The following is an 18357-nucleotide window of genomic DNA, read 5'->3' as shown; positions in this document are numbered from 1 at the left end:
GATCTCTTTGCAGTTGATAGGGTTTGAAGCAAGGGGCGGAGCATGAGGCCACACCCTGCGATCCCCTACACCCAGGGGGGAGCATGAGACCACACCAAGACACTTCTCCTTCCTCCCCCTTGTCTCTCTGCCTTATCCTCCCTATAATCACATTCTCTCAGCTTTTCCCCTCTTCTTCTGGTCACTGACCTGTACTTAGAACAGAAAGCTGACAGGTGCGGGGTGGGGGGGGGTTGGGCTGGGCTGGCGGTGCCGAAAAAGTCACGGGAGCTTCAGCTGCTCCAGGCATCATTCTGCTTATTAATAAAAATCTGTCTACTCTTAACTATGTTTCCAGCCCCGCTATAAGCATTTTCCATTTGAAGCCTTACAACAGTCCTATGAAATACTACGATTATGCCCCTTTGCAGATGAAGATGGGAGAGGTTATGAATTCAGTCAAGGCCACAAGAAGCAGATCCAGGACCGAGAATGCATACCAGATGGTCCTGACACAAAGCCCCAGAATCCTGCCCTTAACCACCCTTGCTCCTACCTCCTGGTCACATGATTTCACCCTGTTTTATTTGCCCACTACAGAGTACCATTCAGTTTTCCTCAACCCCAAACAGAGTAAATGTGAAATAAGACCATGCATCTGTGGGACATTTATTAACATTTTAAAGGGAGCTTTGGAATCTGCGTTCTCTTCATTATAATAAAAATAGAGTTTTTCCTTCATTAGGCTAAAATGAGCAAGTTCTCTGAAGGACAGAGATGAATTCATCTCCTTGATTTGCACTTTCTAAGGACATCAAGAGACTTGGAAAAAGACCATTATTCTCTCACATACTACGGTTTGATGATGAGTGGTGTTTTCCTTGTATTTTAAATGAAAAAGCAAAACACACACGTGTGTGTGTGTGTGCGCACGTGGGTGTGCTAGTTGTATGTGTGTGTGTGACAAATGAAGTGTGTGTGGTGAGTATGTATGGTGTGTGGTGTGTGTCTGTGTGTGTGGGTGATGTTTTGATGTGTGTGAGTGTGGTGTGTAGATATATGTGTGTGGGAGTGTGTGTATGTGTATACGTGTGTATGTATGTATGGTATTTGTACATGTGTATGGGATGTGTATTTGGTGTGTGTTGAGTATGGGGGGGGTGTGTGTGTGACTTTCAAGGTACCATTCAGGGCAATCGATGCAGCCACGTGCTCAAAGGACCATTACCCCAGCCACATGCATTTGTGTGTGTTTTTTTTTTTCCTGTAGATACACCATTTCCATAAGTAGGATCAGATGGTCCCACTGCAGGGGAGTTAGCCAGGAACCTCGTTATTGTATGTACTCCCGGGCCCCCACTCCGGATCTCCAGCCTCACTTGTCTGGGCATAGGCCTAGGAATCTGCACATTTGTCTAGCAGGTGTCCCTGTTGAGGTGAATACACTCCTATTCGAGAGCCGCTGCTACTAGGTGTGGTTGGACCTATACATACCCGGTTCAGGTTATACGTATCAGTATACTCAAGATTCAGGGGGGAAACAGTTTGGGCATAGCCCAATTTTCTCTTACTTTTCTTGCACTAACTGAATTAAGTGGAGGATAAAGAATCTTACCCTGGACTCCCACCATACACCCACGTATATACACACGCACATACACACACACATACACAAACAGGTAAAGCACTTTTATGTTCTCGGCTTCTAAATGTGTTTTCATTTTGACAAGCACATGAAGCCTTACCTGAGGGAGGCTTGGATTCTTTCGTTGAGGTTTATAATCACGTAGCGTCACTCTGGACGTTCCCATTCTATATACGTGGCTGTGTACTGCCAATAGCGAAGGTTTTTCTTCCCCCAAGTCAGAAACAGTGTGTCTTTTGAAATATTTGGAACAGTTAATATATCTGAGGTCTCTTTACTTGACTGCTGGGCCATTATGGCTCTGGAATTGCACAGATAATTATCACTGATGTTGCAAATGAAGACTTTCCAAGCCTGGGTGCTTTTGACCAAGCAGTTCTCTCCAGCAGGGAGGTAGGTAAAGGTGTCAAACTAAAAGGTCTGCCGCCCCCCACCTCCCAAATACATCCATTTAAAAGATTTGAAAAGTTATACTTTCTATTATTAAATTTTGCCATGGCAAACGGCTTGCAGACTGATAGGATAAAGTGGTGAAAGAAAATCGAAGCTGAAACCCAGAAAGAGAATTAAAAATAAAGTGCAAGCCTCACTTAGGACCTTTGTTTTCCTTTCCTTCCAGTAATGAACCACTTCCCCAGGCGAGGTCCAAATGCCAAGGATGCTAGCATGGTCCTCAGGGAAGTGTACCCTGCTCCTGTTTGCTCCTGAAATACCATTCTTGCCTTTTGTGCAGAAAGCCTTCTTCTTCCCCACCTCTGCTCTCTTGCATTGCTTCTGTCTTCTCATGAACATTACCACAACGTGGCACATAGCAAGCTGGTGGCAGTGATCCATCTGAGAAGCTGCGAGGGCCCAGATAAAAGCAGTGAGGATGGGGAAAGGGAGGAAGTGAGGAATTCAGGAGACACTGAAAAGGTAGACTCACCAGGGCTACCTTTTGATGATAGATGGGAGGTAGAGATCTGGGAAGATGGAGGGGGTCACAGATAACAAGTTTCTGATTTGAATTCCCAGACATTAGAGCTTGCAAAGTCCTATGACTCTGGGGTCTATGACCTATTTAAGCAGGTTAAATATATTAGTAAAGAAGTTAGTCATTATATTAGTAAAGATAAGAAATTCCTCTCTCTCTAGATGATGGATTTTTTAAAATTAAGATAAATCTGTAATCTTCAACAACCATGGAAACTTAAGATTGGGAAGGAACCTACTTTCATCTGATCCAACTACACCTCTAATTCTTCAATTCCTTCTGCCTCTAGGATTCCTCGCAACCCTGAGATTCTATTACCCTGTAGTTGCTGTAATGGTCCTGAGCTACATCAGCTCCTGCTCCCTACATCTCTGTGTGCAGCGCTGTGGATTTAGAATCGGTAGTTACCATTTCCTTTTCTCTTTTTTAGGCTTCTCTCCTGAAATAACACAAGTGAGATGTGATTTGACATTTATCTTGTTAAGATGAACAATAGGTAATTTGAATGCCAATCAAGTGGAGAAATGTCCACATTTTTCAAATCAGTCAAGTAATTGTCAAATCACTTCACTCTGCTTTTCAGGTATAGCTCAAGCCATGAGAATTCCCAGAGTTTGAAATTCTGAGTGTTTTTTAATGGTCTTTTGAAAACTAAACCAAAATGAACTTGATCTTGAAAGTGATATCTTCATTCAAAAAATTTTTATTGAGTGCCGATTATATACAAGTACATGTGCCTACATAAGGAGAATAAAAAGAAGATTATGGAAAGTCACCTACAGGCTAGGAGAGGAGGAATGCACTATCAATTATAAACTAACAAAGAACAACATTAGTACCTATAAGAGTTTGTCCTTCTATTAAAAATAAAATAGAACCAGTAACAAACAACTGAGAAATAAGCTTTAAAATAATATGATTTGAAAGAGATCAAAATATGTTAAATGCTTAGGAATAAATTTTACAAAATGTGTGCAATACCTACACACTTAAAACTACAAAACATTGCTGAGAAAAATTAAAGACTTGAATAAATGGAAAGATGTACCACATACATGGATTGGAAGACACAGATGTTAAGATGTCAATTGTCTCAAAACTCATCTAAGATTTAATTCAGTCCAATCAAAATCCCAGCAGGCTTTTCTGTAGAAATTGATGAACTGATTCTAAAGTTTATATGGAAATGTAAAAAACCCACACTGGCTAAAACAATTACAAAGAAGAAGACCAAAGTTGGAGGGTTTACAGTTTGATTTCAAGATTTAATATAAAGCTATAGTAATCAAGACTGTGAAATGTTAGCATACACATAGACATGTTGACCAGTGGAGCAAAGAATCAGATAGAGAATTTGAAATAGATCCACACATATATAGTCAAGTGATTTTTGACCAAGTTTCCAAGATAATCCAATGTGAAAAGTATAGTCTTTTCAACAAATAGTGTTGAAACACTGGATATTCATTTTGGAAAAAAAGTTAACTTTGACCCTTATCACAGACACAAATATTAACTTGGTATATATCAAAGACCTAAACATAACAACTAAAACTATAAAGCTTCTAGAAGAAAAGAGGAGAGTGTCTTTACAACCTGGGGGTAGACAAAAGATTTCTTAGATAAGACACAAATCTTTAGCTCTTCAAAAGACATGGTTAAGAAAATAATAAGACAAGCTTGACACTGGAAGAAAATATTCTCTATTCACAGAACTTATTTATGACAAAGGATTTATAACCAGAACATACAAAGAGCTCTGACAACTCAACATAAAAAATAAACAATCAAATAAAAATGGGCAAAGTATTTGAATTAACATATACAAAAATATGAATGACCAAAAAGCACATGAAAAGAAGCTCAACATCATTAAGTCATCAGGGAAGTATAAATTCAATTAAAAGGTGCCACATCCCTTAGGATGGCTAAATTTTAAATTTTAAATTTAAAAAGGATGATTTCCAGATGTCTGTCATTCCCTGAGGTGAGTACAGGAGCAAGGGCAGATTTGAAGAAGAGATGACTAAAGAGTTGACTAAGTTTTTATGCTTAGGAGTGCAATATGAGGACAAAGAAACAGTTGAGAGGAAAAAACTAACAATACATTGGAGAAAGGAGTAGTCAATGACACAAGCTTCCCTAAGGGCTTGGGAAGATGTCATGTACAAAATCAGACACACTGGAAGTGAAAGAAACAAATCCATTTGAAGATCATACAGCAAGGAGCTGAAGAACTTGTCCTAAGTGAGTGTCCATTTTTTAATGAATGGGTGTGTCATCCTCTAGGGGAGGACAAAGGATTGGGCAAGCAATAGTGATGATCCCAACATGCTCACCTTCTGTCTGATTCCCACATCTTCTCTGGGGGAGGTGAAGTTAGAAAACAAACACATTATACATGAAGAACAAAAAAATTTCTCACCACATCTCCGCACAAATCTTCTTGGAGGCATCTAGCTCGTTGTGGGAGTGGACATTGCAGAGCAAAGGGGGCACATAGAAGTCAATGCTCCCTATGTCACACTACCCTGAGTGACCAGCAGCTTTCCCAAAGACAACCACTCCCACCACCTCAAGTGGCTGATCAGTCCCCTTCCTTCCTCCTCACTCCCACTTCCCCTGACCCAGCCTACCAGAGACTTCCCAAAGCAGATCAATTCCCCAGTCACACCACTTTGCACGCTGACAGCTGTCTTCACTGACGGGCTCCTTCCTGTCTCTCTGCCTTGTCCTAGGACTCTCTCTCCTATCTTCTCCACTTGTTCCAACTCTTGCCCTCGTTTGGAGCCTCCAAGTGCCCTAGACCAAGCACCTCTTTACATCTTACCTCCCCTAATTTGCTCTGCTACACACAGAAATGTTGGAGATTAATATTACACAATATATGCCAAATACAGTAACAATTGCTAAGATTACGCTATCCACAAGTCATCTTTTCCAGCAATATCTTATTACAACTTTATGAAGCAGCTTGTTACCTACGACTATTATAAATTGCTCTATCATTGTAATTTTTAATTTGGAGCACTGGATCCAGGTAGATAAAAAATGCATTTCCTTCAGCCATTATCAAAATACTCACTTGCTTTCATTATTTGAACACTACACTAAGGCAAACAAATCACAGCTTCAAAAATGAGAAGCCAAGAACATGACAATCCAGGAACTGAAAAAAAATTTTTTTTGCTTCAGAAATTCACATAACACAATAAAAAGGGTCATTAATAGAAATGCAATACCTAACATAGTATGCATATTAGTTTTTCACTTAATCCATGCAATAAATTAGGGCAGTTAATTTTGTCATCTCTATTGTACAGATGAGAAAAATGGGGTTTAGAAACTCACTTTCTCAAGTGCATACATTCAAGCCGATAGCAGAACAAAAATTAAAATTAGCATTTTCTGATCTTCAACTCTTAATAGAAATGTAATTGTTTTCTTCATAAGATCTTGCAATGTGTCAGTTTCTAGGATATCTGCTAAGATATTCATTGGGACTACTCTTCCAATAAATGTATTATCAGATAAGAGTTTCAGAGTTGGAAAAAAGGTGTATATTTCAACCTCAGTGTTCTCTTACTCCATTTTGTGCCACACAAGATCACCTTCTCTAGACTGATTTTTCACAAGCATATTTAAAAAAATTTTTTTTTCTAAACTCTAATATCTATAGGAAGCAAAGTAAATATCAAAAGAATAATGATGGAGTTAGAAGTGAATACAGAATTTTAGCTATGTCCTTATATAATTTCACCACAACATTTTAACTTGTTGAGCCCATCCCATGGACTTGGGGGTCATGGAAGATGTAACTACAAGTAGGAACACAGTTTTTAAAAACAATTTTATTGTGTATCCATTACGTGTAAAGCTCTGTGCTGTGGATCATATGCAAAGGAATTCCCTCAAGAATTCCAGGTAGCGCTCCTGGGTGGCTCAGTTGGTTAAGCAACTGCCTTCGGCTCAAGTCATGATCCTGGAGTCCCGGGATCGAGTCCCGCATCGGGCTCCCTGCTCAGTGGGGAGTCCACCTCTCCCTCTCCCGCTCTCCCCTCGTGTACTCTCTCTCTCTCTCATTCTCTCTCTCAAATAAATAAATAAAAATCTTTAAAAAAAAAAGAATTCCAGGTAAACTGGAGCCCTTGTATTTATTCTAGGGATTTATTGTTTCTCAAAACCTATTTAGAATTTCTCCTCTAGCACTGCCTCAATTGTGGAAATTGTTTCCTTAGTGGATGTTTTCATTCAATCATTCAATTAATATTTTTTGCCTTCTCTGCAGGTCCTGCAGGTGGGAAATGCAATTTGATTTTGGACACAACCAAAAACAAGTCAAAGTCAAGTTATTAAATAAAGTTTAGGTCCAAAGAGGTAATACAATTTTCTAACATGACTGGTTGTCTGGTGTGGCTATCAAATTTCTTCAAGGCATTTCCAAAAATCTTTTTTAAAATTCAAGCTGCTCGACTGATGAATGGATGAAGAAGATGTGGTATATATGCACAATGGACTATTACTCAGCCATCAGAAAGAATGAAATCTTGCCATTTGCAATGACGTGGATGGAGCTGGAGTGTATCAAAATAGGTCAGTATCAGTCACAGAAAGACAAATACAATATGATTTCACTCATCTGTGGAATTTAAGAAACAAACAGATGAACATATGGGAGGGGGAAGAAAAAGAAAAAAAAAGAGAGGGAAACACGCCATAAGAGCCTCTTAAAGATAGAGAGCAAACTGAGAGTTGATGGAGGGAGGTGGGTGGGGGGGTGGGGATTAAGAAGGGCACTTGTGATGATGAGCAATGGGGGTTGTATGTAAGTGATGAATCACTGAATTCTACTCCTGCAACCAATGTTGTACTGTATATTAACTAACTAGAATATAAATAAAATTTGAAAAAAACATCAAAAATATAAAATAAAATAAAATAAAATAAAATAAAATAAAATAAAATAAAATAAAATAAAATAAAATAAAATAAAATAAAAAAGTCAAGCTACTCGGGAGTCCTTCAAACGTCTAAACTTTTTCAGCTTGCAGCCTTTGCACAAACTTAGAGCTTCCCAAACAGGTTGCTATGAATGGGCTTATATGCCAGAAGATACTTCTCTCTTCCATCTGTGGGGCAGCTGGCCCGGACATGAGGCTGTTAGAGTCCTCAGGACAGTCACCTCAGACTGAGCACAGCCTCATCTGTGGCTCCTCCGAAGGCCACCTGATTCGAGCAGTCTGATAGCATGTCCCACCCATCCCAGAACCAAAGAGCCAGATGAGTGACGTTCCAAACTTACAGCAACACTGCAACGTGGTGTGGTAGCCAAGACAAGGCTCTAGCACCTGGACATTACTGAGCAGCCGGTTACACAGGACATGTCACTTCTGTTGGAGAAGGGGTCATGGAGGTGCTAGAGGGGGTGTTTTCCCTGTGCCCAAGGAGCATCGTGTCACAACCCGAAGTGAAGCCAGTCAGGAGCGAGAAGGAGGGGATGAGCTGAGCAGGGGTCCTAGAGGCAAAAGGCAAACTACAGCCCAAATCTCTACCTTCAAAATACGGGAAATTTATTTCTCCGTGGAGGATGTGGGGTAGTACTTAAAAACTGGCTGCATGGGATTGGTTGTACCATCTGTGAATTAGAGTTTCGCCATTATATTTTAAACACGTGGTATGAAAAAGTCCGAGTTCGAGATATTTTTGTATTAGCAAAAGAAATGGACTATATTTGTCAGTGAAAACAGGGAAATGTCATTAGACTCTTTACTTTTGTTAGAAATTTTATAGGGAGCATAAGAATAATTTCTTACCAATGGTAACTGATAAGAATCTGAAGATCATTCCAATCAAGTGGTCAATCACCCAATTCAGTGGTTATTCTTAGTTAGCTTCACTCATGGTGGGGATAACCAGGTATGTTTATGTGATGGAATATAAAGTCGAAATATCACCTGTGACATAATCTAGCCAAAAATATATTTAATTTGAATCTATTAAGACTTAAGATATAAATTCCAGTTTCTAGGAAATGCAGGAGATAGAGGAATAAGACAAATGACACCACAGGAAGTAACCAAATTAGGGATTATGTTTTCCATTTATTAGGTTTAAGTGTTTTTCATTAACATTTTTTAATGTTCTCTGTTAAGGCCCTGTACCTCTTTTGTAAGATTTATTCTAAAAACTTTCTATTCTTTATTAACATTATAAAACATACCTTGCTTAAAATTAAATTTTCTCTTCCTTGTTACAGTAAGAAATAAAATTAAGATTCAGATTCCTGGAGGAAAAAAAAAAAGAATCCATTTATTGGTTGGATTCCAGCTATATCTTCTCTTAATCTAATGAGTCATCCTGTAACTTGTTTTATTGATGCTTAATACTCAAATTTATTTTTTCCTGAGACCTGAAGGCCTACCTTAGTAACTCTATTGCAATTCCAAGTTTACACATATGTATACATTATGTTTGATGTGCTGAGTTTAGTTTCCCTTCCCTGATGTTTTTATTGTTGTTCGCCCCTCCCTCTTCTCTCTCTCCAGCACATTGACACATTATCTATTATTTAAACTCACTCAGGAGCAACTTTGTATCAGCTTACTTTTTCTTCTAAGGGGTTTATTTTGTTTCCTGGATGAGAATGAGAATGTACCAGCATTCATTTTCCCTGAAGTGGGGATTTATCACACCCTCAAAGCATCTCCTTCCAACCAATCCCACTTACCATCTCTCTGTGACCTGTGTTCTGAGCCAGTCTGAAGAATTTCTTAACAGGATCCTTCACCGTAATGTGCCTAGCTCACAGAATCCTAGCTTGCAAAGCATGTACCTTAGATTGTAACGGAAAACAGGCAAATTTACTCTGCCTCTGGCATGACTCCAAACATCCGAAATATTAGAACGTGGCACTTTTATGCTGAAACATTACACAGTCCCCGGAGTGCGGAGTGCAGAACTGCTGTGTTCCCACTACTGATATGTTAGGGATTGAGGGGCAGAGAGATAGCAATTCCACAATAAAGTATCTGTATCTGGGTGGCGAGGAAGAGGACACAGGGGGACAAACAGGCACCTAAAGGACGTCATTCAAATTAGGCATCTTCCATCCTGAAAATGATAAAAGAGGACATTGCAAGGACTTTTAAAATCCCTCCTACAGCTCCCAGAGCACCATTCATCAGAAAGATTTTACAAATCACCTTTTTCTGGTCTCTGGAGTAAATCCCTTTTGTCTAAAGTTTGGGACCTTAGGATCAGAAGAAGAAAGAGAGATCTTGATCCTGACACAGAAATCAGAATTAAATGACTTAAGAGAAGTTTCCCTTCCCTTTTTTGAGTCTGATTTCTAGAGCAGCCTTTTCCCAGAAGGTAATGCAATATCTATGAGTTTGGAATAAATATTTACAGGATCATGAAAAGATGAATGCCTTGCAACCCACTGCCACCACTAAAATATAAAGAAATGAATACAAAAATGCATGCCCCTTAGCCTCCAGGGAAGACGGAGAAGGGGAATGGAAGAGATCATCCCTGGGGCATGCAAACAGTACCGACCCCTCACCATTTCCCTCATCCCTTCCAACATTCAGGCAACACACATTTATTCAGCACTCACTGTGTCCCAAAGACTGGCCCAGTACTGGGACACTAAGTGCCCTTGAACTTCTCCTGGGGGCAGCCCTCTCTTTCCCCTTCCCTTACTCTCTTTCCTGACATTTAAAACGCTGCAGAGAAAGACGCAGATTCACGAAGAGAAAGGAACTCAGAGCAGACATTAATTGTTCCAACAGACACAAACCAAACCCGAGGTAGATGCCAGGGAGGAGGCCTCCCCAGAAAGGTATGGCAGAATCTGGTTTTGCCACTGTCTGGGCCGGTCACTTGGATGTCACTTGGACGCTCTGGACCTCAATTTTCCCCACCTATAAAATGAGGGTTGGAATAAATTATACCTAAAACCCTTTTCAACCTTAAGCTTCTATATCTTTCCGAGATTCTAAGGAGCCTTTCGTGTCTAGCACTGCATATCCTAAGGAAGCCACACGTGGTGTGGTCATTCCACACACATATATGTCTCAGCCTCTCGTCCCTGATTGTGTATTTAAAGTTCTCGGGTGATGCCCGGCATGCCGGTGCCCAGATATAGCAAGACTGCTTTCCTTTTGGGTAGGATTTGTTCGTGCACTCCTTTTGCACGGAGTACTGCAGTGTAGTCCGCTGCCTTTACAAAGCGCAGGCCACTGGAGGAAATCGCATCCACAGATGTAAGCTCTCCTCTCCGTTGCAGGGAGGGTAAGCTGCTGCAGATGACACCATCAGCCCCCTCCTGTAAGAGCCTAAAGTGGCCAAGCGGCACGTTATGTTTTTCTGGCAAGATGTCAATGCCGTCTTCTTAGGGCTAGGCACCCCAGAGCTCCCCTTTCCAGGTCCCCAGCTGCAGAGTTGCCCCTGCCCGGAAGGCAGACCGTGCACCCCTGCAGCTCTGCGGTCATTCGGGGTGCGGGTGCGGAGCGGGCACTGAGATCCCTTCTCGGCTCTTCCAAACCTACGCAGGAGAGCGCTGCCCTCTAGCGACCAAAATGGGAGATGCAGCGCGCCCCGAGCCTGGGGAGCCCTGAGGCTGCTGGTACCTGCGAAGGCTGAGGTTGTGGTCCATCCTTGCAGAGGGCGCAAGCGGCTGGGAAAGACCTGAGACCCTCTCTGTGTATGGGCTCTGGAACCGTTTGTGGTTTCCCTCTAGGGCCAAAACGGATAAAGAGACACATGGATGGATAAATAAACAAGATGTATGCTGCGTAGGTGATAAACAAACCGAAAGGTTGATGAATGACGGATGACAGATGATTAGATACACCTTTGCCAGGACTTTCTATATGTCAGACACAGGCTAAAGGCTTTCGTCCATTATTTCATTTGCGTCTCTCCGGAATCTTAGGAATGGCGCATTACCTCTTGCTCCTATTTGCCAAATGAGAAAACTGAGGCCTTACACAAGGTAAATAACTTGCCCCTTGGCAATCTTCCGCAGAGCTAGGAAGTGGCTGAGTGGGTCTCAACAGACAGCCCCAGGCCCCACCGTTGGCTCTCGGCCCCCTCCCTGCAGAGCGGATGTGCGCCCCCAAGCCCCAGACGGCCAGGTGTACCGCGTCCCTCGTCTCCCTCTTGCCCCTACAGTCCTGGCACGCTGACATCACACCCGCCCCGCAGCCCCTCTCACTCATCAAACATTCCCAGGACACCCTAGGCAGCGCGCTTGAGGCAGCGTGTCCCCGACTCGGAAGCCTGCCTTGGAAGCTGGGTAAAGAGGAGTCCGCTCCCGCGGCGGCTGAACGGCTTGCGGTCCCCAGAGGAACGCTGTTCCCGTCCACGTTTGGCAAGGGGTCTCACTAACGTGCAAGGGGAAAACTCAGTCCCTAGATTTTAAGATTCCCAGTAAGTTTCATTATTTCCTTTGACCATTAACTGAGCGCCCACATGCGCCCGGCGCTGTTGGACGCTGCAGCAGGGAACTGGGAGTCCAATGAGGGGAACAGACTGGTGGATAAATGACATTCGGGACGGCCTTGTTTGGCATCCACCGCGACCACCCACCGCCCCAGGAGGAGGCTGAGAAAGGGCAGGTTCACTAGCCCAAAGGGTCTCCAGCACATTCCAAAAATCTAAGACCGTCCACCTGCCCCTCTTAACGCCTCCACCTGGGCTCCGTCCCTGGAGCCCGCACCCCACGGAGTGCAATTTCACTGACCTCACTCGGGGAGTACTTGATGTCATCCCACTCTCTCCCCACATGTCCTAACTGCCTCAGTGTGTCACCCAGCCGCGAGCTGAGCCACCCCACGCCCCCCACCCCCGGGACGCTTGCAGGGGCCGGGACGGACCCCTCCCACGAGGACGTCGGCGCGGGGCTGGCGTAGGGCCTGCGTCAGCTGCAGCCCGCCGGCGATTGGGGCACGCTCGCCTCCTTGGCTTGGGGGTTAATTATAAAGTGGCTCCAGCCGCCACCAGCCCCGGGACAGCGAGGCCAGGCGAGGCAGGCGCTCTGAGCCCCGCAGACGCAGAGGACCGCGACGGTGAGGCCCGCGTCTGCCCGCGCACCCGGACGCTTCGCCCCGACGCCCGCTGGGCTCACACCTGCCTTCTTCTCTCCCTTCCAGAGCAGTGTTTGGGACCGGATGTCTCCGACCAGCCTGCGCCATCGGATCGCCGTCAACGTGAGTGAACTTGTCCAAATTGCGCCTTTGCTGCGTGCGTTTGGGGCCGTCCGCCTGCTCGGGTTTTTTTTTTTTCCCTCGGCGTTTCATTCATTGCATGGGGTGCCCCAACTTTCTTCTGGTCCCTGTTTGTGAGCCGGGTGAAAGCCCCCCACACCCCAAGGCTCCCGTTCTCTCACATCTGGGTCTTCGCATTCGGGTATTCTCTCCAGAATCCTCCTGAGGCAGTATAAGTCCGGAAAGAGAGCCGAGCGCCTGGGCATCGCCGGGTTCGGGGTGGCCGTGTTAACCTGGGAACCGCGAGGCGATCTGCCCCTGGGCTTCCAGGAGCGGTGTCGGCCGGCCGGGCGGGGGCCCAGAAAGGCGCATCCTTGCGACCTCTTGCTCGACAATCCCCAGGTGGGACTGTCCCGGCGAGGGGTCCCTCGGAGGGACCCGCTTTGCGCCCTGCACGCTCGGAGTTCGCGTCCCTTTCTCCCTGCAGCCCATGGGCGCGGTTCCTGAGACTCTGCACTTGGCTGCTGGCGCTCGGCCCGGGGCTCCTGGCGACCGTGAGGGCGGAATGCAGCCAGGACTGCGCGACGTGCAGCTACCGCCTGGCGCGCCCGACTGACATCAACCCCCTGGTGAGTGTAGCCGCGGTGGGTGGGCTGGTAGCGGAGTCAGTGCGCACTCAGCCCGGCCTGAGGCCGCAGGGCGCATCGCCTGCACGCCATCGGTCCCGCCGCCGCGGCGCCGATCTCTGGTGACGCAGGTGTCCGACTGTTCCCCGAACGCTGACAAAAGTCCCGCTCTAGCTCTCAGCTTCGGGACCTGCGACCATCTAGGGACCGGGGAGGGCGGCAGTGTTGCCACACAAACCAAGTTCGTTTTAACCCTGGGGATGCAGGAGCCCCGAGATGCGCTCTCTTCCGCATCTCGGAGAGCACTAGGTTGTCGCCCCACCTGTCCCAAGGAAGATGCTCAGTCACCTCAGGTCCTAACATGTCCCACTAAGGACCCCTTCCACACAATCCATCCTCCCATCCTTCCTGCAAATAATGTCATTTTTTATTAGTGACATTTCGTTGTCTTTCTTTGGATTCCATTTCTCCAGTCCTTTCATCCTCAAATCCCTCAAGCCCTTCCCCTCACCTGTGGATAGGAGAGAGGAAAGGGTTGGGACCGGGAGGAAGGGAGAGGAAGGGGGGGTGCACAGTAGACTGGAGAGAAAGAGATCAGCACGTCTTACAGGCAAGTGACTCTGGAATTCAACTTCTGTCTTATCTTGGGTGTACTTTTGTGATAGCTGCTAAGACAACAGTTTAATTTGGCTATGAAATAGGCACAGGAGAGGTGGCCAGGGTCCAAAGAGGTGACAACAATGCAAAGATAGGGGCGCCTGGGTGGCTCAGTTGGTTAAGCGACTGCCTTCGGCTCAGGTCATGATCCTGGAGTCCCGGGATCGAGTCCCGCATCGGGCTCCCTGCTCAGCAGGGAGTCTGCTTCTCCCTCTGACCCTCTTCCTTCTCGTGCTTTCTATCTCTCATTCTCTCTCTCAAATAAATAATAAAATCTTTAAAAAAAAAAAAAAAAAACAATGCAAAGATAAACTACATGACCGGAGCTGGGGGTGGGGGGGAGAAGCTGAAAACAAAAAGAATACTCATTCTGGTCAGAGTCCCCGTGCTCTTAAATCGCCCCTGGTGCTCTACTGAATCGGAATCTCTGAATTTGGGACCCCAGGAAGCTTCAGTTTAACTCGCTCCTCCAGTGATTCCTTTGCGCTGTTTTCTCAATTTGTGGAAATTGTGTGATGACTTAAAAGGCTCAGTAGAGAATAATGTATTAATCCAAGGAGTTAAGTTACTCATTGGAGCCTTTGAAGAAATTTTGTGATGTAGATGCATAAAACGGGGATGAAAATTAAGGAAAGATTTCCACAAAACCCAAGGCATACATTTCAGGTTAAATGTTTGCTTGTTTTGCTTGAGTTACCTGATCTACTTCATTCCATTTGTGCAGGAACTAACATGGCCTCAAAGAGAAGACACAGAGTAGGGCTTTGTATTTAAGCCATGATGAAATGTGGCCTCTTAAATAGAGGTAACACTCCCCTTTATCTGTCTTTTGTCTTTCTGATTTGTTTAACCGACTGGTTTTTTTATTGGGGCTTACATGTAGGGTTGTTATTTTCTCTGTGACAAAAGGCTTTGTTAATGACTATGTTCTTGGTATTATAGCAGTTCTAGAATTTCAGCTCAGATGCAGAAGACAGGAGAAATGAGGCTGCCTAACTAAAACTATGTAGAATCAACATAACAAATATTGAGGCTCTACCACCTGAAAGACACTTGTGCTTGGTTCTCTGGTGGATGCAAAGCTAAGCAGGCACGCCATGATTGATGTCCAAATTGAATTTACTGTCTGATATGATCTTGACCATAGAACACAGAGTGTGATAAATACTACCAAAAAAATGCATAGACCTATATAGAGGCTTATAAGTTAACATGACTTCTTTAGTATGAGTGTTTTATTCTGCTTATTTGTCATTATTTCTTTTTGAAGGAATCCCAACATTAAAAAGCCTTTTGGTAATAGTATACAAAATATTCAATGGTAATTTTTGGCAATGAGTTAATTTCATTTCATTTTAAAATGGAAATGTTATGGACACCTTAACATCTTACGTTTTTAATGATGTTTTTATTTCTTAGATATCAAGAATAACACGGGATCATTTTAACTGGATCATCTTTAGATTTTTATATATGCATATATTTAATTTTCTTAGACACAAAGCTTAAATAATTATTAAGAGCTGGTGAAATGCTCACAATGCAAGAAATGTGAAAATAATATGTGTGTATTTTATATAAATTAATATACCAATATATACTTTTTAAAGATTTTATTCATTCACCTGACAGGGAGAGACACAGCGAGAGAGGGAACACAAGCAGGGGGAGTGGGAGAGGGAGAAGCAGGCTTCCCACTGAGCAGGGAGCCCGATGTGGGGCTCAATCCCAATCATGACCTGAGCCGAAGGCAGACGCTTAATGAATGAGCCACCAGGAGCCCCTATACCAATATATTTTAAATACAAAGAAAGGACCTGGTTTATCTAAATCAAGGGTCTGTAACCTGCATTCTATAAGTATACTTCAAGCAGCTATCAAAAGCCTGAAGTGCCCAGAAATATTATATAGACTTTATAAATGCTCATGCAATAGTAGTTCTCTTTTTCATACCCAAGTGATCTGTCAAACAGAAGAGAATCTTAACAAGATTATTAGAACACATAGCCTAAATCTTACAATGATTAGAATTTAATTATTATATAATAAAAAGAAGGAATTATATACAGATCATTTCTCATTCCCATTTTGTCAAGGATTATGATTTCCATTGGGGGAAAATAAAAACTTTTTTGTACACCAGTAACTAAATGTTAAGAAACATGAATAATGTGTGAACATTTGCATATGATAATTTCGTATCAGAGCTCATCAATACAAACATTCGGTTCAAGGTGATTAAATCTGTTTTAATTTGTTTAAGTCTGTTTTCAATCAAGCAGGGGGAGCAAATCATCTCTACATTCAGCAAATCAGTATGTCATAATGCAACTCATAGGACTTAAATTGAGTTTTAGAATGTCTTTCTTTTCCAATTTGTTTTGAAATTGTTTTTCTTTAAAGAATGAAAGTATTTGCAGGAATACTAGATGCCATTCCAGATAGAATAGTAACACAAGAAAAGTAAACAAACCTTATATTATTAATATTGATTTTACCTGTAAGACAAGAAGATAAAAGGAATCGGGATGATGTCCCTAATTAAGTAAAGAGAAATATCTCCCTCTTGGTTAGAAAAAGCTCAAACAAAATGCGATCAATGGTGGAAAATTATCCAGTGAAATTAGATAGTGCCGGCAGCCAATCTAGGTTAAAATTGGGTGGAAAAGGTCTTTTACAATATTGAAGTGGCACGGCAGATACAATCTGTTAAAATTCTAAAGAAAAATTCTAATTTGATTCAATTAATTACCCACAAAGATTCCATTTCCCTTTGATTTGCCTGTTCGGTATATTGAAAAGTTGTAGTAAGAAAATGGCAATTACTTTATTGTATGAGAGTTTCCATATCAAAGCACACATGCTGTGGTTCACAAAAACGTGTTTACCTAATGAAGTCAGAAAAGCCTCTTGGTATCACTAAATGGAATTCTTTTCCCAGGCTTGCACACTGGAATGTGAAGGGAAGCTGCCCTCTCTCAAAACCTGGGAAACCTGCAAAGAGCTCCTGCAGCTGTCTCAGCTGGAGCTTCCCCAAGATGGCTCCACTGCCCTCACAGAGAGCAGCAAGGCTGAGGAGAGCCATGTGCTGGCCAAAAAGTATGGGGGCTTCATGAAAAGGTATGGAGGCTTCATGAAGAAAATGGATGAGTTTTATCCTCAGGAGCCAGAAGAAGAGGCCAATGGAGGGGAAGTCCTGGCCAAGAGATATGGGGGCTTCATGAAGAAGGATGCAGAGGGGGAGGACTTCCTGGCCAACTCCTCAGACCTGCTCAAAGAGCTGCTGGCAACCGGGGAGAACCGAGAAAGTGGCCCCCACCCAGAGGTTGGTGAGGATGAAGAAGTGAGCAAGAGATACGGGGGCTTCATGAGAGCCTTAAAGAGAAGCCCCCAGCTGGAAGAAGAAGCCAAAGAGCTGCAGAAGAGGTATGGGGGCTTCATGAGAAGAGTTGGTCGCCCCGAGTGGTGGATGGACTACCAGAAAAGGTACGGGGGCTTCCTCAAGCGCTTTGCCGACTCTCTGCCCTCCGACGAAGAAGGCGAAAGCTACTCCAAAGAAGTTCCTGAGATGGAGAAAAGATATGGAGGATTTATGAGATTTTAATCCCCTTGGCAGCCAGTGAACCCCAGGCCCCAGCAAGCCTTCCTCTGCCCCCTATTATCGCATATTGCTTGCATTGTAGAGTTGCCTTTATTGTCTGGATAACTAACTATACAACCTGACAGTGCTCACTTCAGGTTCTGTGTTCTCTTGACCATGTTTATGCTCAGTATCGGTCTATTGCAGCTGTGTTGTTCTCATGCTACAGTGATGTTGTTCCCTTGTTCTTTATTTTTGACAAAACACCAATAAATGCTTACTTGTAAATAGATACAATAAACCCCTTACCCCAGCTGCATGACATTCGTGTAAGTTTCTTTTTCTCTGAGGTCCTCACTCGCCTTCCGGTTCCCACTGTAAATCCTAAGGTTAAAAACACTGAAGCCATCTGCTTTGGGCAGCATCATCACTGGCCTCCTTCTCTTCCAACAGCCGAGGCTGCAAAACCATTTCTCATGTAATTCCTTGTATATAAAATCCTACGTGAGTGAACACGTTGAGCAAAGTACAGTGCGTTTCCACTCTCATTTCTGGAAATCAGATACAGCAAGAAAAACCAAAGCCTAATAGAGAAACTAGCTATGCCCCCCTATAGAAGGAAATCTCACTTACATTCAGAGGTGCATGTCTGTTTTCTTCAACAAAGTATTTTAGAAATTAATAAG

The 18357-nt window shown here is 43.5% G+C and overlaps 1 protein-coding gene across 1 annotated transcript; it reads left to right on the top strand.

Annotated features, from left to right (window-relative positions):
- The first annotated feature begins 12524 nt into the window (after positions 1-12524).
- On the top strand, positions 12525-17993 carry PENK (proenkephalin). Its single transcript, XM_027614604.2, has 4 exons — positions 12525-12670; positions 12755-12811; positions 13296-13437; positions 17033-17993. Exon 4 carries the CDS (start codon positions 17204-17206, stop codon positions 17693-17695), a length of 492 nt encoding a protein of 163 aa, XP_027470405.2. The 5' UTR covers positions 12525-12670; positions 12755-12811; positions 13296-13437; positions 17033-17203; the 3' UTR covers positions 17696-17993.
- Positions 17994-18357: the final 364 nt, after the last annotated feature.

The sequence above is a fragment of the Zalophus californianus genome, chromosome 4, assembly GCF_009762305.2.
Source record: "Zalophus californianus isolate mZalCal1 chromosome 4, mZalCal1.pri.v2, whole genome shotgun sequence".
Taxonomy (NCBI): domain Eukaryota; kingdom Metazoa; phylum Chordata; class Mammalia; order Carnivora; family Otariidae; genus Zalophus; species Zalophus californianus.
The sequence above is the reverse complement of the archived record's forward strand: the minus strand, read 5'-3'. Positions and strand labels throughout refer to the sequence as shown.

What these genes read in the sequence shown, in the direction of transcription:
- PENK (XM_027614604.2), top strand. Translation starts at nt 17,204, where the DNA reads ATGAAAAGGTATGGAGGCTTCATGAAGAAAATGGATGAGTTTTATCCT.